The 22,132-nt window shown below is 38.1% G+C and overlaps 1 protein-coding gene across 1 annotated transcript in view; it reads left to right on the top strand.

Annotated features, from left to right (window-relative positions):
* Positions 1-22,132, top strand: part of smoc2 (SPARC related modular calcium binding 2) — a 92,987-nt gene that overhangs the window by 62,320 nt on the left and 8,535 nt on the right. Inside the window, exons 7-10 of the mRNA XM_061910734.1 lie at positions 4,404-4,478; positions 8,741-8,927; positions 11,728-11,810; positions 19,427-19,526. Coding sequence (XP_061766718.1) covers positions 4,404-4,478; positions 8,741-8,927; positions 11,728-11,810; positions 19,427-19,526 — 445 coding nt within the window. The remainder of the gene's footprint in view (positions 1-4,403; positions 4,479-8,740; positions 8,928-11,727; positions 11,811-19,426; positions 19,527-22,132) is intronic.

Genomic DNA, 22,132 nt, shown 5'->3' on the forward strand with positions numbered 1-22,132 from the left:
ATTCATTTATTTATTTTTTTACTTTGCTTCTTTAACTTTCAGAAAGACAATTTTAGAGAAAAAATACAACCTCAAAAATTATTTTAGGATTTTTAATAACATATACCTTCTTACCTTTTAAATTCATTCCTCTTCTTTCCTGACAATATAAATCAATGTGCAAGTATTTTTTTTTTTTTATTGTAAAGAATAATAAATACATTTTAATTTAATTCTTCATTTTAGCTTCTGTTTTTTCGACGAAGAATATTTGTGAAATATTTCTTCAAACTTATGATTCAAATTCAAAAAAAATATTCTGGCAAATCTAGAAAATCTGTAGAATCAAATTTAAATCTTATTTCAAAGTATTTTGAATTTCTTTTAAAATTTTTGCTCTGGAAAATCTAGAAGAAATAAAGATTTGTCTTTGTTAGAAATATAGCTTGGTCCAATTTTTTATATATTCTAACAAAGTGCAGATTGGATTTTCACCTATTTAAAACATGTCATCAAAATCCTACAATTAATTTTAATCAGGAAACATTACTCATGATGTTCCATAAATTATTTTTTTCTTTTTTCAAAAATATTCGAATTAGCTAATTTTTCTCTTCTTTTTTTCGGTTGAATTTTGAATTTTAAAGAGTCGAAACTGAAGATAAACTATGTTTAAAAATTTAATATTCTTTTTTTTCGTGTTTTCTCCTCGTTTAAACCGTTCAATTAAGTGTTTTTTTCATCATTTATTCCCTACAAAAAATATTCCGTAAAAGGAAAAAAATGTACGACGGAATGACGGACAGAAATACCCATTTATATATATATATATATATATATATATATATATATATATATATATACATGGATTTATTTATTAAAGGTAAATTGAGCAAATTGGCTATTTCTGGCAATTGTTTTAAGTGTGTATCAAACTGGTAGCCCTTCGCATTAATCAGTACCCAAGAAGTAGCTCTTGGTTTCAAAAAGGTTGGTGACCCCTGTATTATAAGATCAATCATAGATGGATGGATAGATAGATAGATAGATAGATAGATAGATAGATAGATAGATAGATAGATAGATAGATAGATAGATAGATAGATAGATAGATAGATAAATAGATAGATAGATAGATAGATAGATAGATAGATAGATAGATAGATAGATAGATAGATGGATAGATAGATAGATAGATAGATAGATAGATAGATAGATAGATAGATAGATAGATAGATAGATAGATAGATAGATGGATAGATAGATGGATAGTACTTTATTGATTCATAGGCAAATAGTTTATATTACAAAATAGTATTTAAACTTTGAGACAATGTCATTAGTCTAATCTCTTAGCTTTTCTGTACTCAAAAACATATGACTTGATTGGGCAGTCAGTAGTAGACCTGGATCAATAATATATATTGTCCCACAAATCATTGCAGACAAACAATGTTATTGTCAGCATTATTTGGAGACCAAATTAAGCGCTAACGTAATCTTAATACGCGATAGTAATAATGCAATTGACACTTTAAAACACAATAAACTTTTTTTTTTAACTTTGTAATTGTAAGGTCAATACATTTTGACTTTCTTAGGTAAGTAAACAAAGATATAGGTCAAATGGATATTTAAAATCGGCAAAAATGTAACTAATAATTATTGAACTCCTTGAAGTGCCACTTTTTTCCCTACTTGGTGATTTGTTTTTGTTGTTGTTTTTTTTTTTTGTTTGTTTCCATCACCTTCCAACAAATTTGGCATTTTAGCTTAAACGTATTTGGTTAGAAGCTGAAATAATACCACACAGGGACAATTTGATTTGAAATCATGTTTTTGCTACACATTTTTGTTACATTGTGGCGCTTCTCGCAACTAGCGGGGCTGTCAGTGTATCTTGTGTGTAAGCTACCGGTCACGCCTCCGTCCACCGAGACAAAGATTGTGGATGGATGATAAGATGGATTCACTGCGCTCATTTAATTCTGCTTATTAAGTGAACATGGTAAGTTCTTAGAGCGATGCACAGAGTGAACCCTCTTCGACCCTGATTGAAAGCAACAGACGAAGAAAACAAACACAAACGGACAAAGTAATGGATCGATGCCAACAAAGTTATCGAGTTCATTTTCATTTATCGTTCAATAATTTGAAGCAGCCCAGGCTTAGTGATTAGTGGGGAAAAAAAGGAAAATGATGCTGTTCTTATTGCTGTCATCATTTTTGACACTTGAACTAGGGCTGGGTACCAAATTTGGTACTTTTACAGGTATGGAACAAATTCCATCGGGACCACCAAGTATGATTGATATAAAATCCAACAGATACCAATTTTCTAAATATGGGTTACACATTACGTAACGTGCAGTTGCAGAGTAGGCATCGGCTCAAACACTTGGCCGACTAACGTGTATTTATAGCAGATTGTCTCATTATACATTTTCAAAGCAAGTATCTCTGATAGAAAGTGATCAGGAGTAAGGCTCCACTTTTCAAGCAAGCTCAATACTAATGTATACTGAATAAGCTATATCCTGTAGATTTGACTTATTAGCATTAGTGATTTAACATGGCGGGCTTCACGGTGGCAGAGGGGTTAGTGCGTCTGCCTCACAATACGAAGTTCCTGCAGTCCTGGGTTCAAATCCAGGCTCGGGATCTTTCTGTGTGGAGTTTGCATGTTCTCCCCGTGAATGCGTGGGTTCCCTCCGGGTACTCCGGCTTCCTCCCACTTCCAAAGACATGCACCTGGGGATAGGTTGATTGGCAACACTAAATTGGCCCTAGTGTGTGAATGTGAGTGTGAATGTTGTCTGTCTATCCGTGTTGGCCCTGCGATGAGGTGGCGACTTGTCCAGGGTGTACCCGCCTTCCGCCCGATGGTAGCTGAGATAGGCGCCAGCGCCCCCCGCTACCCCGAAAGGGAATAAGCGGTAGAAATGGATGGATGGATGGATTTAACATGGCGATGTCGACACCTCCAAATTTGAAAATGAAAACTACAACTAAGATGCATGTTTTAATCAAACAGCTGGTGTGCAATAAATACAATACTTACAGTTTAAACATGCTCAAAAACAAGACTGGGCACATTCAACTTTTAAGACTACTTTCTGACTATTGCAACACATTTGGGACCAACGGAAATCAATACACTCAAATGAGAATCAGAAGTATAATAAAACAAGTTATAACAATTAGACCGGACGGTTATCATTATTATTGCAGTGCTTAATGCTAAGTAAAAAAAAGATGAATAATTATTAAACAAATGACCTTTAATACCCCAGAAACACACAAAAATGCAAATGAAAATTGATAGAGATGAGTACAGATATGGATTCCAGGTATTAAAAATCTTGAATACAACAGCATGTTATTAGTAGCAGGAGAACTATGTCTATCTATTATGTAACATTTGCAAACATGCACAAAGTTACATTGAAAGTCGTTGTCATCAGAAAAAAGTCACATTTGGTATTATAATCCAAGCTTTCACAACTTTAATTTTTCCACCATAATAATGTATGCATTATTTTCACCGACCGGCTTTCTAAGTGTGGCAGATAAAAACATCATAAAATCAGCATGAAAGATTAGCCTTTGGCTACCATCTGGCACATTAACATTGTATATGTCCATTAATGTGCAATGCCCCATGTACTATAACAAATGAGTTGTAATAGACAGTACATCTATTAATAAGCTTATTGGTGTGTTTAGTGGGACAGGCCAAAGTTAAAAGTAAAAGTTGAAGTACCAATGATTGTTACACACACACTAGGTGTGGCGAAATTATCCTTTGCATTTGACCCATCACAGTTGATGGGTCAAATGGCCGCGCTCCGGAATCATTTAGGTGATTTAACCCCCCATTAATTTTCCTGAGGGAACTTTCCTGAAGGAATCAATAAAGTACTATCTATGTATCTATTCCAACCCTTGATGCTGTGCGTCAAGCAGGGAGGTAATGGGTCCCATTTTTATAGTCTTTGGTATGACTCAGCCGGGGGTTTGAACTCATGACCTACCAATCTCAGGGCGGACATTCTAACCGCAAAGCCACTAAAAGTATGAGAAAATGCGGTAGTTTATGAATTATTTAATGTTTCTGTGCGGCCCGGTAGCACATGCGTCACGGACCGGTACCGGTCCCCGAATCGGTGGTTGGAGACCACTGTTATAATCTGAAAGCCTAATGACATTCACAGCCCTAGTCCATTGTTTACCTACACAATTTTTCCTTTTCCACTCTCAACTGTCAAATGCAGGGTTTTTTTTATGTAATTTGAGATGCGACAACTGTGATGTGATGTGATATTTAAAGTTTGTGAGTTTTGGAACAACCACATTTGGCTCCAATGATATATGAGCGGGTTATCATTTGATGCTAATAAAGCTGTCATGGTGATTTCTTTCAGACATCATTTCCCAGTACCCCACTCTGTGGACGGAGCAGGTCCGCAGCCGACAGAACAATAGAACCAGAGCACCATGTGAGTTTCCAAAAGTCCTCTTTTTTAAATGACAGCGATTTGGGTGTTTGTGAACTCAACTCAAAGCATTCTCTGCGTTTCCCTGATGACTTTTGAGAGCAATCATGGTTTGTGGCTGCTCTTTAGTACAGAACATCTTAGTGTTGGAATACATTGAGCTTTGGGATCTAAGTCTCTGTGGTTCTTTTTGTTGCAGATGATCTGTAATTATCAGCACATGGCACAAACACATGATCAATCCTATTCTTTTGACTTATGCGCGTTGATCTCACCACACTGATCGATTACCTTATGGCTCTTTGGGGAAATATGTTTTGGACTGCATAAAACGTTGTTCTTTTACCCTCGAGCAAAAAAAGCCAGCGTGCATGAGTGCATTTGTGCATGAATCCCATTATCATGATTTGGAAGCAATAAAATAAAGCATGAAAAACACAGCAATAATGTTTTTATTAACATCTGTTATTCGGGGTATTGGAGTAGGGAAAAAATGAAACCGTCTCCAACAAAGAAAGCCCAACTAAAGGAACTCAAGCAAGGAGAGTCTGTTAGGAGACGCAGGGAAGCATTTCATTCACTCTCTCTTTGTGTGTAAAGACTTCTCATGAAAGTAAACAAAGAAAAGGGATAGCCATAATCCTGAAGGAGCTTCCGATCCTTGAGGGAAGCAGGAAAAAGATCAGCTTGCATTAAATTAAAGTCTAAAATCTCACACACACACACAAGAGTAGATCCTGCTGAGGCTTTGCTAAAAAGGCCACCTTTTTCCACCTGGCCAGACAGATAAAACACAGAAGCATTGCATTTTCTCTGGGAATTGTGACCATGTAAACATAGAGAAGCTGCTTTACGGTACCCTGCAGTAGTGTGTTGATGTGCCTGAGCGTGTGAAGGTGAAGGCCCGATGGAAAAATGTTTTTCTATGTGTCTTGTCTGTTTCTCTCACTGTCACATACATCCACAGAGTTTTTAAATATTTACTTAACTTGCAGCATAGGGTGCTGCGCTCATGTGTCTTTAGCCCATTAATGTCCGTAAACAGTGCCACAGGGGGGCTGATATAGCAGTCTACTCAGCCTGTCCCTGGGTACTCACCCTCCACAGCTTTTCATAGGATCTTACCACAATACTAGCAACCATCCATCTTCTTCCGTTTATCCGAGGTCGGGCCGCGGGGGCAGCAGCCTAAGCAGGGAAGCCCAGACTTTCCTCTCCCCAGCCACTTCGTCCAGCTCTCCAAAGCCAGCCGGGAGACATACACGGAAAAAAATAACTCATAAGATTTACTTAAAAAATTACTGTAAGTATTTGCACGCAAATGATTTAAGTAAAATTTAATGCTGCAATATCAAGTAACACTCACTTACCAGTATCAAGTAAATTCTACTTACCATATAACATAACAGTTGTGAAGATATTAAGTAACAGTTACTTAATTGCACCCAAGTTTTAAGTTATATTTATTTAAACAAATTGAGTAAAGTCTACTTGTTATTCATCGGCTGGAACATCATTTTACTCAAAAATTTTAAGTACATTTTATATACCATATTTCCTTAAATAACCGTCGGAGCGTTAATTGTTTTATAACCTCTCACTCCTGCGCTTATCATTGGCGTGCAGGAAAAAGATGAATGTGATTAGGTAGACTTTATTAACAACTTATTCAGCGGTCACGGCACAGTGGTTGGGGGCCAATGCGCTTCAACATGTCACCGCGCCCACGATTACACCATTTTGTCTAGAATTTGCATGCTGGAAGGGCGCATACATTTCGCTGTCTCTAATACGAGATTGCAATGCATACTTGGTCAACAGCCATACCTTTTACACTGACGGTTGTGATATAAACAACTTTAAAAATCGTACTAATATCCGCCACACTCTGTGAACCCACACCAAATACATTTCTGATAAACATCGACTCTGTAACACACTATAAAGGCAAGATAAGAATTACCCATAATGCCACCTTGCTGTGCTCTGTGAAGTGATCCTAACGGCCGGAGCAGAGCCAGTCGGCCAGAGCCTGTTGTGCTGTGCGCATGCGTCGTCGTGCATGCGTTTCAAAACACTAGATTTTCAGAGTAAAGTTTATGTAATATTTTTAGGTTTATGTACATACAACTATTAAACATTTAAATAGTATGAGGAAACATAAGTAAAACTTACTCTTCCCCCATAATTCATGTATTACGTTAATAAAATGTTTAATTTTACTTAAGAAACTCTAGTTCTTACTGAATGTTAAAAATATTAGGTATAAATTATGACAGTTACTCTAATAGAGTTTACAAAAAGTCACTTTTTTCAGTGTAGTCTTCCCAACTTGTACTGGGTCTTCCCCGTGGCCTCCTACCGGTTGGACGTGCCCTAAACACCTCCTTAGGGAGGCGTTCAGGTGGCATCCTGACCAGATGCCCGAACACCTTGATCTGGCTTCTCTCGATGTGGAGGACAATACTAGCATTTCAATTAAAAATCTGTGTAACATTGGTCTTTTATGGATAATTCAAGATTCAAACTGACTGTATTTTGACTTTAGATTGAGTCGGTCAGATATGGTAAACCTTTGAACAATTACAGGCCTGATCTACCAAAGGTTTGCATGTATTAGAAAATAAGACAAACTTGACATGCTGAACTGTTTCTCCTAAACGATCAAAATAAAAATCTATTTAGTGTTTCTGTCGTCATGAACATGCAGAATATATGCTGATGATTAGAACGCCTACGATTGTCGGAAGAAGAGATGCACATATAATAACTGTGCCCTTGCAATGTGATTCAAAACTGTTTTGCATTTGTATTTCGCATGTTTAAAATGTTTGCGCTAACTGGCACAGTTATGCTCGGATTGCTTCAAAGACAGACGCTATAAAAGGAAAATCCTCTGTTCTATGTACGTATGTCAACATATTTGGACTATCGTAAATAAAAAATAATCTATTCAGCAATATCAATTTATATTTGTATACTGCTGCATGAAAAAAGGGACTGATTAAAAGCAATTCAAATCATTAATATTGGTGTCTGTTTTTTTCGGCAGTATTTTTTTTCCATATAGGGGATTAACATATCTCCTATTTGAAAAGCCCTTCTTGCGACATGCATTTTCATGCAATTATCGATCATTTCAGACACATCATCACACCGGACCTGAAAAATAAGTTTTGTTTGTACTTTTATAGTTTGTTGGCCAGAAAAGTTGGTGTGCAGGACCGGTTTTTGCTATGTGAAATGTGGACAACCGTCCAGAGTTCAATATATGCGAGGGCGCAAAACAAACTTTGCCAGTTTTCTAGACTTTTACGTAAGAATGGAAAAAAATAAAGTCTGTGCAGTCATCTACGTGACTCGCGCGACTCAGGTTGACTGACCAGCGAATCAGTGAAGCTTATTAAAACGCACTGACGTCCACGATATCACAAAAGCGTTTTTCTGGACATGCCATCATCAGCATAAATCGTGCAGTTGCACAACAATTTTCGTATGACAATGTAACTTTTGATTTTGCATCAAAGAAGACTGTAAAAGTCAAGTTTTAGATTGGACGTTTTAGGGTGTTGTGGGGAACGGTTCGTCCAGAGCGTAAAACTAGCCAGTACTGCCTCAGGTGGTGTGTGTGCATATTCCACTACATAACAAAACAACACAGGTTGAACCACTGAAGCATACCATGATGGAGGGAAATGAGTGTCTCCTTTGTCACAAATGACAGTACATGCAAAAACCTCATTTGAATAGGTCTGTCTGCACCTTTTTTGCTCTTGTCATTAATTTGTATTATTATATATATATATATATATATATATATATATATATATATATATATATATATATATATATATATATATATATATATATATATATATATATATATATATATATATATATATATAAATAGGGACGGCGTGGCGCAGTGGGAGAGTGGCCGTGCACAACCCGAGGGTCCCTGGTTCAATTCCCACCTAGTACCAACTTCGTCACGTCCGTTGTGTCCTGAGCAAGACACTTCACCCTTGCTCCTGATGGGTCCTGGTTGGTGCCTTGCATGGCAGCTCCCTCCATCAGTGTGTGAATGTGTGTGTGAATGGGTAAATGTGGAAGTAGTGTCAAAGCGCTTTGAGTACCTTGAAGGTAGAAAAGCGCTATACTAGTACAACCTATTTATTTATTTTATTTATATATATGTGTGTGTGTGTGTGTATTTATTGTAACCATCAAACACCCCCCAATGCCTCTGTATTCTCCCTTCGCAGCCTCATCCTGTGATCAAGAGCAACAGTCTGCTCAAGAGGAAGCAAGGCAGCACAAGAACGATGCTGTATTTGTTCCCGACTGTGCCCAAGGTGGACTGTTCAAGCCGGTCCAGTGCCACCCCTCCACCGGCTACTGCTGGTGTGTCCTGGTTGACACGGGACGACCTATACCTGGCACCTCCACCAGGTAGGGCAGACTACCTCGATCATACACTGAATGTAACTCATGTTGGGTTTACTTTGATATTCCAAATACTGCCTTGTTCTGAGTGGAAAACATACAATAATCCTTTCAACAGATTAGTGATAATTCGCCAACCGACTACTTGACCCAGCTAAAGTCATTTTCTGAATACAAATGCAGACATACACCATCGAAACTCCAAAGTCAAATGTCCCAGAAATTGTATGACTGTAGCTTCAACCAGAGAGTTATGAAAATAAATACCTCAAATGTTAAACAAATTCTAAGGCATCATCATGCATACAAATGTGTGTTTTTTTCAGTACCACTGATGTCAAAGAGGAAAAGTATGACAATTACTATACAACCATTGATTAAACAATGCTGTACAATATGAGGAATACAAAACTGAAATTATAGCTATATAGTAAAATAACTGAAATCATAAAAGACTACAAAGACAATACATTTTTGGCCAATTTGCACTGTCCACTACTCTTCCTTATATGTCTGCCAAGAATCTCTAGAGAGAGGGGTTAGTATCAAGCGCCCATCAATCAATTTACTTATATAGCCCTAAATCACAAGTGTCTCAAAGAGTTGCACAAGCCACAACGACATCCCCGGCTCAGACCTCACATCAGATAGTACATGTGTGACTCACACTATGAAGGTCCTTGGTTCGAACCCTGGGCTCGGGATCTTTCTATGTGGAGTTGCATGTTCTCCCCGTGACTGCGTGGATTCCCTGCAGGTACTCCAGCTTCCTCCTACCTCCAAGACATGCACCTGGGGATAGGTTGATTGGCAACACTAAATTGGCCCTAGTGTGTGAATGTGATTGTGAATGTTGTCTCTCTATTTTGTTTGGCCCTGCGATGACCCCAGGAGTGACAAGCAGTACAAAATGGATGGATGGATGTTCAAGTTGCCACAGTTAAGATTGGTTGTAAAGTAAATAAAGATTTATTAAGTCACCTTTGCATACCTTCCTATTAGCAAATGTATTGTTTTATTTGACCCAACCTGGAAGTCAACCAACTTCAGTGCACAGATTGTGTTACATTTGTGAGGTTCCACAGTGCTTTACTATGGTATTTGAGGGATATAAAGCAAAATCAAGCAAGAACGAGCTAGAACGGCACTCAGTTTGAGTGCAGATATCTAGACATCTAATACCAAACTTCTAGCAAAAAAGTGATAATCTGTGGAGAGGTTTTATCCATGTGGACAAGTCAGTCAGACTATACAAAGTTTTACTCTGACTGCAGTCGATGGTTTAATAATGGCATAATGGATTAAATTAAGATTAGATGAAACTTTATTGCTCCTTGGTGTGTCTCCTAAGGGAAATGAAGGTTCCACTAGCAGGAATGTCATATATAAGAAATAGGATAGTGGCAATAAAAGAAGGATACCATTGGCTCGTCACAAATACACTTTAACATTTTTATCATGGAGCAATGACAAAATGCCGTTTTAACTGACTGTTAAAAAAATGTAATTTTCCAAGCCCTGACTGATTTCTAATAGGCTATTCCTTTGTTCGTTTTGAGGTGCGATGTCTGCTTATTTGGCTGACTGCATTGCGGAAAGTTACTCAAGGCAAATCATTACAGTCTACTGCATGTTGCATGTAGCGTTCTCATCTTTAAGAAACCCACACAGCTAAACAAGAACTCAGCCCTTAGTGTTTTGGAGGTTATAGAGCGCATCCAGATATAAGCCGCACCCTCCTAATTTTTGGACAGACTTGGTTTTGTATATACTGTATATTCACCACAGATGTACACAATAAAATAATAAATATTTTCACAGGAGCTTGTGTTCATTCACAAATTTAACAAAAAAATCTGTGCCTGTAACCAGACATATAGAAGCTTACTGTAAAGCGGTCTTTGTCCTTCTCCTCCTCCTGCACGCTGAAACCACTGAATTCGTCTTCTTCGGCTTGCAGCAGTCCGAAGGGGTAGTAGTTTATGTTCCATGCAGTGGCTCTTTTCTTTTTTTACACGGCTGGGTCAATCTTCTTCAGCTTTGGGGCTGTGTCTTGTGCATTCCGTCGTGTCTTCCCTTTGATAAGGGTGAGTACACAACATGCTAAATGGCTGACTGAATGATTGTGTGAGTGCTCTTGATTTAATGAGAATAATTTCATTGGTCCACCGTGACCTTTCTGTCAAACTTTTTGGCCTGATATAACAAGGCTAAATTTACTGGCGGCATGGGAATCTTGTAAACTGAAAAATCCATAAACTATCTGCCGCATTGTACAAAGCGAAGGATTCAAGGCATGAGAAAATAGATAGCGTCTAATAGTCCAGAAGTTATAGTATATTCGAGGGAATGCTAATTGGAACTTCACAGAGAAGACTGAAAGGAATCTGACTGATGTGTAAATGGAAACCAAGTTTTCTTGGTAAGCGACAAGTCAAGGATCAGGCTGGCTGTGTGGTGTACTGGTACAACTAGTACTGGTACACAGGCTTGCTATCAGAATTACAAGGATCCAGGCAGAGTGCCAGCGAGTACATTAGCGCACACATAGAATTGTGGATTTTCCCCTTTCTCTTGACTTGTCCCAGACCAACTTTCAGCCCCCTTGTAGAGGAGCAGGAGTGGGGCTCTGGCTCTCCGAGGGGAAGCTTTTAAAGCTTTTTTGTGTCCCACGCTCCCTGTCTCCCTTTAAATTTCTCCCTGTCACCCCTACTGTCTTCATATCACTCCGGTCAAGTTAGATGTGCGTATATTCTGTCTTTGGACAATCACATGACATTGGCCTAAACTATTTCTTGTGTTTAAGGTATGAACAGCCAAAATGTGACGGCAACGCCAGGGCCCACCCAACCAAACCAAAGGACCACTACAAAAGTCGTCATCTTCAAGGTATGTCCTAAAGGCTGATGGTTTCTTTTTTTTCTTCTCTGCTTTGACCAAATGGGGAAGTTCCTCTGGAGTTGGCCTCCAACCGCTGCCACCCTTCCAATTTTGTGATAACAATAGACGTGTGTGTTTGCTGATATCATTAGCAGTGTTGGTCAAGGAAACACTTGATAAAAGCTTGAGCATTGCCAGATACTGCCCCCTTCATGGTCAGTTAGCCAGGAGACAGAGACGGATCGGGGAGGGGATTAATCTCCAACTGACATGGGAGATGGAGGATAGAGGGATGAAGAAAGATAGGCGATGAGGAGAAGCAGCAGGGGAGAGAGGTGGAGGTAATGGATAGTGGGATGTCAGAGACAGGCACTGACAGATAGCTTGGAAAGAGCTTAGATAACTCATTTGAAGTTGAGAGGATTTTTAGGGAGTTTTCTCATGGAGGTTGAAAAAACAAGCAAAATAGATTATTGAGTACAAAAGATTTGCTCATTATCAATTGACAATAGTATTAGAGGCCAAGGTATTGACTGCAATCCCATACACTAATTTATTGACTGTCTGCCAATGCAGCGCGTTGTAAAAAAGATGACAATATGCATGGTAACATTGCGTCTTAACACACATCATAAAGTACCCACCTAGTAAAGAATAAGTAGAGAATAAGTAGACTGTGCAGGAAAGTTTTGTGTCGGCAACATAGCGACTTTGTCAGTATATTTAGTTAGTGTTCTGACTTCTCTCGATATTCTTCCTTTTTTAAAGAGATATTAGCGGCATATCTAGTGAAAAGACTTTTGGAGACTCTAACATAAAAACACATGTTGCTCTTCCCATTGTATACTTGGTGCTGCTGCGGGCTCCTCCCCCATCTGGACGCGCAGACAGGCCGCTCAGTCTTGCTTGTGGATTTTAAAAAAACAATAAAAATAATTAACAGAAAAAAAATAATTGGTATTAATAAACATGTTTGTTTTACTTTTAATGTTTTTTACTTTAATATATTTGTTGGCCGTCCTTCTCACCTATGTTGTCCATTACAATTACATGCACATGCGTCATGGCCAATCTTGCAAATTAGATGTTGGGAATGTAAATATATATATATATATATATATATATATATATATATATATATATATATATATATATATATTTATGGTGTGTCTTGGATGGTAAAGCAACTTCAGGGTTCCAGGTTCGATCCCAGCGTCCGCCATTCTAGTCACGTCCGTTGTGTCCTTGGGCAAGACATTTCACCCTTGGGTCGTGGTTGGAACCTTGCATGGCAGCTCCCGCCATCAGTTTGTGAATGTGCGTGTAAATGGGTGAATGTGGAAATAGTATCAAAGAGCTTTGAGTACCTCGAAGGTAGAAAAATGCAATACAAGCATAACGCATTTACTATTTACTCTAGATTTTCAAGATACCTGTGGTTAGGGGGTGTGATCAAAATGACATAATGGCATTATTTGCTGTGACGCGTGTATCGTCTTTAAAAAAGCAAATAAATAAAAAAACTTACATTTTGAAGATCGCTCTTCGTGGGTATGTCTCAGAATCATCAAAAAAAAAAAATATATATATATATATAAATATATAGATGTATATATATGTTTACATATACATATATATATATGCATCTATATATAAAAAAAATATATGCATATATATATATATGCATATATATATTTATTTATGCATATATGCATATATATTTATATATGTATATATATATATATATATATATATGTATATATATATATATATATATATATATATATATATATATATATATATATATATATAATTATATATATATATATATATATATATATATATATATATGTCTATCTGCGATGAGGTGGCGACTTGTCCAGGGTGTACCCCGCCTTCCGCCCGATTGAAGCTGAGATATATATATACATATATATATATATATATATTCATAGCCCTTATAAGGGCTATAAATCTTTGGGCACCAGATGATTCGATTCGATTTGATTCTTGGTGGTAACGATTTGATTCAGAATCAATTCTTGTTTCAAAATCAATACTTTTTTCATAAAATTGGGTTCCAGTTCAGTTCTATAACTATATTCTTACATATAACAGACAAACAGGTATGATACATTTTTGTATTACTTAAAAGAAATCTGGTTTTGTTTAGGAAAATGCTACCTAAGCATTTAATGAAGTCAATACAAATAAGGCAACAAACATATCCAACACTTCTCTTTTCTAAAGTGAATCTGTACAGCAGATATGGGCAACTACATCCACAATATGATTTGCCTGAGTGACATAAAAATCTATCCTGTGTACAAGTCTTTTCATGATAAAAAAACAAACAAACATCAGTAGAGGAGCACACAAAATAAAATACGAACAGCTTACTTTCTTTTAGTCTCGTTTTCTGCTGTTCTTTCTCCGTTTTTCTGCAGGTTGTTTTCAGTCGTATTCCCCTCGATGGTGCTCCTGATTTTCAGGATTGCATTTGACCATTTCCCATCCAAAACTCCTCTGCTTCCAAGATACAATCATTAAAAAAATTACCTCCTCAATTTACACTCTTCTCACTTGGTTCGTCATCATATTGACAAGACAAGTCCATACTTATCTCATATTCCCATCATTTGAAAATGTATGCAGGCTGACTCCTTTTTAACTATTATTTCTACAACCTGCAACAATGCATCTGGCAGACATATTTGATAATTCCTTTATTAACTGAGAGAAAATAACATAATTCGGGAAGAATTATGGCGCAGTGGAAGAGTGGCTGTGCGCAACCCGAGGGTCCTTGGTTCAATCCCCACCTAGTACCAACCTGGTCACGTCCGTTGTGTCTTGAGCAAGACACTTCACCCTTGCTCCTGATGGGTGCTGGTTAGCGCCTTGCATGGCAGCTCCCTCTATCAGTGTGTGAATGTGTGTGTGAATGGGTAAATGTGGAAGTAGTGTCAAAGCGATTTGAGTACCTTGAAGGTAGAAAAGCGCTATACAAGTACAACCCATTTATTTATCATTCATGAAGATACCACCCAATATGAAATTGTCTCTGCTCTTTTTTGGATGATGTCACAGGATTGGGGCTAAAATGGGGCGTAGAAACTTTCTCTTGAAAAACAAGCCTAAAATCACTGCAGTGCCTATTTTGGGGGTAATTTTACCTGGGGACATAATGTTTAGGTCCAGAACTATGAAATAAGTTGTTAGCATTCGAGGGGAATTTTAACTGCAATGGTCTTTTGTTGGTTTGCCTCATATTAAATGGACATCAAAACATTATTTTTGATCGCATAAAAACAAAACCATATAGTACACCACACAACAAAATGTATGAATTTATGAATACACATTAAAGATATAGTGGCTGCTTGTATTACGCTTCATTTTTTCCGCTGGATATGTAAATAAATGCTCAACCACTTGCCATCATTATTTATAATGTTTGGCATCTTTCCCATAACCTACTCATAAATTGAAAAATGCATGTTGTTATACTTAATTGTACCCTTCAAGACAGCACATAACATATTGCAGACAAAGTAACAGCAATTACAGCCCAGAGGCGCATACAACCAAATCATAGTTTAAGGCACTTGGCACTGGGGCAGTTTTTCTGGTAGTTTGGTAAACATGTTAATAATCCAATAGCAAATGCACAGAGCTTCCACTGTTCCTCTCCGGTCCGCAAGTGTTTATGCAGCCTTGTGCGCCAGACCAGACTTGGGCGCTCTGGTCACAGGTGTTGCATTTTAGCAGCAGCAGCAAAAAAAACTCTGGCTCTGCTCACACATCATTGACTTGTATTGCCAAAAAGTGGGACGGACAGCATACATCAATAAATATTACTCATCTTTGTTGATGTTTCTTTTTCTAGTGGTACTGACGACATTGCTCCTGTTTGGCATACAATATATGTCGCCAGAAACAATACTTTGTGCTGATTTCTGACAAGAATTATGCATGTCACCTGTTTTGAAACACACAGAAAAAAAAGCTCAGCATCTATTTTTTTATGAGCTATTGCGTCAATGGCTGTAAACCCTGTTACTGTATAAACCAGGCGTAATTATAAATGTTGCCTCCACGTCCATTTGCCGTTGAAGCGCTGGTGTTGAGAGGTTTATGGGCCAAGATGCGAGAAAGGAGCCACTTGCTCTGTAAGGAGCCGGAGTGGAAAGTAGTGTAGTTGGCTTTCTTTCTGTCCATAGTGGAATCACGGGATACTTTTGGGCAAACACTGGGAGCTGCTGATGTGAGTGCTGACAGGACTGTGCCCCATGTGGTTCCATAGAATAACATTGCTTCTTATTGAAAGCAACACAGAGGTACACACATGCACTTACTGGCCAACCTTGTGCAGCTTGACAAATGGAGGCATTGGAATAGAAGCAGAAAACAATCTTATGATTTCATGCTTTCTCGACTTGAACTGTCAAACATGGGCATTAAATATGCAATCATAAAAAAAACGTCTTGAAGGACAGCTGCTTTGGGAATGGTTGCCAGACATCTGCTGCCAATAATGGAAAAGTTAAGCTGACTTCCTTTGATAAAAACATAAACATCTATTTATCTTCCAAGAGTGAAATTGTGTGATTTTCTAGACCAGGGCTATTCAAGTGGCAGCTCAGGGGCCAAACCAGCCCAGGAATGAAATCATACTGGCCCCCAAGTTCAGTTCAAAACTTGGAAGGCAAATATTTTTTCAGCAAATTCCGAAAAAAAATAGAGTGCTCCTGTTAGAGAGATTCGGACCACTATAAACACTAGGGTTGTTAACGATAAATCCATGGGACCGGATATCGAGAAGTGGCCGCTTCAGCTATGTTGCTTCTAGCCCCCTCAATTGATAAGACTCAGCTGTGAATCCTTAAGTTAATCGAGTGAAGACCGCTTATCACGCCAAGGTAAATATCAGTTGACGGTTTTTGCCTTTAAAAGAACACGAGAGCCAGGGGTTGTCTGTGAAAAGAGTCTTTTAAGTTAAATGAGACGAAAATTGACGTAGATACTTGGACTGGGTGTTGCGCGAGACTAGCAATCATTAGACAGTTTGTCTTAAAAACAAAGCGATAAACATGGCTGCCCGCCAGATAATTACCCACAAGATACACAACGTGAACACCACGGACCGTCTCCGTGCTGTGCCGTCCATCAATATTGTAACATCAACAAGGAAGGAATGGAGGCACAGATAGATTTCCAGTTTGTCTTTCTTTATTTCATGAAACGTTCTTGTAAAACAGGCTCAGTCTCTGTGTCTTTTTCCCTTTTACGATAACTTTCCTTTCCCCTTTCAACTCCACAACACACGTAATTTCCCGTCCTTATCCCAGAATTCCTGCCCCCCAGTAAAGCCATAGAACCCGTAGGCAGGCGTCTGTGACGACACTGACTTGACTCGACTAGAGGAAAATAAACATATTTGACATGTGTTTGCCTCTTACTTTATAAAACATCTTTGGCGATATATATTGTTTTTAAAATGTAAAAATACTGGAAGCATGTCACATTTTTAGAATGTGCCTATGGGTATTCTCATTCATCAGATTATTGTTATTCTAATGGAATTCAAATGACAAGATGTTTGTCCTCTTATCAAAGTTTTCATCAGTTCATGCTCATAGACTTAGCTTGAACAGATCTCGTCTGAGCGCTTGGTGTCAAGGTCCTAACTATTTGTCGTCTAACATAAGGAGCGTATACACAGGAAAAAATGCTTTTGTTCTTTAGTGGTGTAAAAAAAAGAATATGTCCATCAACAAACAGTAACCATAGAATTGAGTCATTCATACACCGAAACTAATATTAATGAATTGTTCATACGCTAAATCGAATAATTCATACACCAAATCAAATCATATTGAATCAGTCATACACTAAATCGAATCGCATTTAATTGTTCTGTTTTATAAGTGAACCACATCATAATTCATGTATTGCGTTGTGAATTGAAGTGTCCATCACAAAGAGTTTTACATTCCTAGTAAAACTTTGGCAGATCCTTGCATTGACTTTTTAACCATGCTAGCAAGCATAAAACACTGGGGTCCAAACAGAACTAAGGCATTCCTCAAGGCACACCGTTAAGTCCTCACCTTTTTGGCAGCTACACATTTAATTTGTAATGTGATTTAAGTAACTAAGGTGTTGCTGTAGCTTATTTACTTCAGGTGCAGTCAGTAGTCATTTGTTCAACTTCTTTAGTTATATAGTGTTCCTCAAGATTCCATTTTAGGTCCCCTCTTTCTCATCATTTGTGCTATTCAACTGGTGGCACAGCAGTTCAGTTCAACAAACTTGTGAGAGACTTTTATTTTTGCAGCAGATTATTAAAAACACTAGAGTGCCTCAATAGATGATCTTGGACAAGCTTTTTTGCAAAAGGTCCTTAAAAACAGCAGAGTGCTCCGGTAAGTCTGACAAAAGAAACAGACCAAAATCAAATGTCTACTGTAGAGAACACCGGTTGTACGGAAAATGCAAAATAAGACTGATAGTAAAAGGACAAGTCTGCCCCCCCACGTCGCTCTCCCTGGTCCTTAGCTTTCTGGAAAAGTGGCCCCCAAAACAATTGAGTTGAATGTCCTTGGTTTAAAATAATTTATTACAGTAAGTTCGACAAGGCTCCCCTTTTGTTAGCTTTGAGGTGGGATGGACTTTTACTAAACGTGGGCCAACAGGTTCCACTAAAACCTGAATTAAAATATGCTCAGCGTGCAAAGAAGACCACGGAACAGTTTGGACTTGTATATCTATTACCCAACTGTAGACTATAAGGATCTAGTTGGGAAAGGTGGAGCGGAGGCGTGTTGCCGAGTCGCCACCTGTTAGAGAAGGGCAAGCATGCTATTATCTTCAGCGCAAGAGAATCTGGCCCCGCAGGCCTGAGCCGTAAAAAGACTTGCAGCAGAAAAGCAGTGGAGAGCCAGAGTGTGAGAAAGAAGAGAGCCAGTAGAAACATCCAGGAGTCTCTCAGACCTCTGTAGCCTTCAGCCCTTCCACTTAATGCCTCACTCTTTAAACTAAATGGTCAAACAGACTATCATTAGGGCCAGTCCACACCAGGCTTCCCTTATTTGAATTGCTTCCCGTCATTCTGCATGTATAGTACTGTCATTGTCATTAAACGTTTGTTATTGACATGTTTGGTGCATTTATCTGCTTGGCATTTCACATAATCCCGCTATTAGTGTGTCCTTCCATGCTCATTTGAGACACAACTCTGACTCATATTGTGTCTGTCAAGACAGTTGTTGGTGTACTTTGTGTCTCAGGTGAAGAATTGACTTATACATACAATGTTTAGAAACATCTCCAGCTGGTAAAAGCACTCAGGGGCCTCTCTGATGATTGGCAGGTATCCTCTTCCTCCTCCAGATGAAGGGGGGTCTGACACTTTATGAGGAGGGGGGGAGTTAAAACAACTGTGAGAAACTTGTTCAGGTTTATTTTGCTCCTTGGCTGTCTATAGCCATGCTGCCTTTTACATGACGTCCCACCCCAGACATTTAATAGGCCACCTATGATGGCAGCATTCCACACTGTGTTGTTGTTTTATGTGTTTGTTGTATGGGTACTCATCCAGATATGTTTGGATTCTTTTTCAGGCTGTCCTGGCGCAAAGAAAACAGAGTTTCTGACAAGTGTTCTTGATGCGCTGTCGACGGACATGGTGCACGCTGTCACAGATCCAGCATCCGCCGGAAAGTATGTTTGGAAATGTCTTTCTTTTTCTTTTCTTTTTTTTTTTACAATTGAATCTCTAAAGTTAAACACAAACTGATCAACATGTAATTAAAAAAAAGTCAAAATTCCCAAATTGTTTCATATAAGAAATAATGTATAAAGGCAGGGATTTTCAACCAAACTATCTTGGAGGCCATATATCCAGAGAGCTAAGTATGGACTGGGGGGCCAGACTTCTCTCTTCAATATTAACCTTATCTTTTGTATTCCGGAGAACCATCATCTTCTACAGTGGAAATTTAATGTTGGTTTATTTATTTTGTCAGAGTTACAGGAGCGTTAAGATGTTTTCAGGGATTTTCTGGAAAAAAGATAGACAAAGATCATCTCTATGACAGAAGTCTAGTGTTTTGAAAGATTTGCTGCAAATCTTCACCGGTTTTCAAACTGAATTTGTGGGCCAAATGATGAAAAAGAGAGGACCTATAATGTAACTTTGAGAAACGCTACAAATGTTGAGTGAAATGTCAACTGAAGCTGCAAAATTGTATTTGCATTCAATGGTTTTCAGCCACTTCAACTGTTGCCTTACCAGCTGTTCAGAATTAAAGAAAAACATTGGATAGATAACCTAGGTTCTATCATCACTGTGCCATTCTAAAAAAAATACAGTATTTTATTATAGGACAGTCTTCACACGTTTGCAGACTTAAAACTGACTTATTGAGTACTGCATGAATATGCAGCAGATCCCCTGGCAGAGTTCATCAGCCAAAGAAACAGCCGTGAGCGCGTCACTCGAGGCTCTGTCAGAGGTGACTGTTATATTCCTCTGCGGAGCACTTTCAGTAAGTCGGCCTGGTCAGTAAGGAGTGCAAATGTGTGGAACTCAGTACCTAAGGAGGTTAAACTGGTCACAACATACAAGGCCTACAGCTGCCAGCATTAAAATATGAACCTATTTTGATAAATGTTATGTTGTGATGTTGTATTTATTTTTCTATTATATGGTATATGCATTGTGTGTTTTTTTCTTTTTCTCTCTTTTTATTTTATTTTTCTTTGAAATTTTTATTTCACTGCCTTTTTTACATCATTGGCTAATTCTGGCTTTTTTATGTGTTTTATGAAATTGCATTGTCCCGTTTGAAAAAAACTAATTTGAATCCTAATCTTAAGTATAACTAAGCAAGTTGAACAAATGACTGACTGACAACACCTTTGTTCATAAAGAATCACAATCCATATCTATTTTCATTCCAATCGATGGGTGTACCCGCCTTCCGCCCGAATGCAGCTGAGATAGGCACCAGTACCCCCCGCGACCCCAAAAGAGACAAGCGGTAGAACACAATTTTAAAAATGTTTTTAGGCCATCTCCAATCTTACTCACTGCGTATACGTCATACGTCAGCAGCCAAGAGGATCTTTCGTTACCTGTTTCCTGTTTGAAATGGTTTTATTATCATTTTTCTACCAAATGAATTGGTTTGAATTGAGAATCGTGTTGTATTGAGGATCGATTCTGCATCGTAACCCCAGGAATTGGAGTCAAATTAACCTGGCAAAAGGTGAAGACTTCAAAGGGTGCCTTTGTTAAATGCCTCACTAAAAAAAGTTTGGGCCCAGTGTTCTATGTTTGCGAGCAGGCTTAAAATGTCAATCCGCCAATGTGTTTACAGATGTCCAAGATCCTTTATACAACGAGAACACTGAAGTGTTTTGAGGAATTTGCTGCAAAAACGTTTGTCCTCCCAATTTCTGAACTGGCTATGTGCTTCAGTACATGCAGATATCCTCACTCAGTGCGTTTACATGCACAAAAGAAACCTATTGTATGAACTGTCTCGAAGTCAGCTTAACCAGATCGTGTTAGGCTATTTAAAAATCGGATTACCTACATAATGCAAAGAGTTCTTTCTTGCATGTTGTAAACCACTGTCGATGCAGGGCTCCAACAAGCAGCTCTTTACAACAATTCACAAACGAAGAAGAGCATGCTGAAATAATTCAATACTTTTAAAGTAATATGGTAACATAGAAATATTGCTAGAGTAAAAATAATGCATGTGTGTTTTGTTAGTCAATCATAGGTAGACAACAATAATAGAAAGCTGTAGATCAAATGAAGTGTTTATGCCTCAATCTTATTCATTCACAACATAAACCATCAACATCATTATTCATATTTTCTTTAGGGATGTAAGGATTAAATCAAAGCAAATAATTACCTGCATAGTTTGTATTTACAGTAAAAAGTAAAAGCAGTTCACCACTATTGCAGTTATAAATATTGGTTAGATCTGGAGCTTGACAGCTACCATCTCTAGCTCATTGGCATGTAGCCTTTTCTTCTTCTATTTACATTACCACATAGCTATATAAGCTGAAATAACCGTACAAAAGGCACACTGCGTATGGCCAAGAGTCCCTTTGGAGATGGAGCATGGAAACTGGGACTTAAAATGTAGGTGTGAATATAGAAGAAAGCTAATTATTTAAGAAATTCCATGCACTTATATAGTGCATGGAAACATACTGAATGGTGATATGGCAATACAGACATAGGAAACAATTGAGTGGACAGATTACAATATTGGGGATCTGTACCAGACAACTTAATGACC

The sequence above is a fragment of the Nerophis ophidion genome, linkage group LG09 (genome assembly GCF_033978795.1).
Source record: "Nerophis ophidion isolate RoL-2023_Sa linkage group LG09, RoL_Noph_v1.0, whole genome shotgun sequence".
Lineage (NCBI taxonomy): Eukaryota > Metazoa > Chordata > Actinopteri > Syngnathiformes > Syngnathidae > Nerophis > Nerophis ophidion.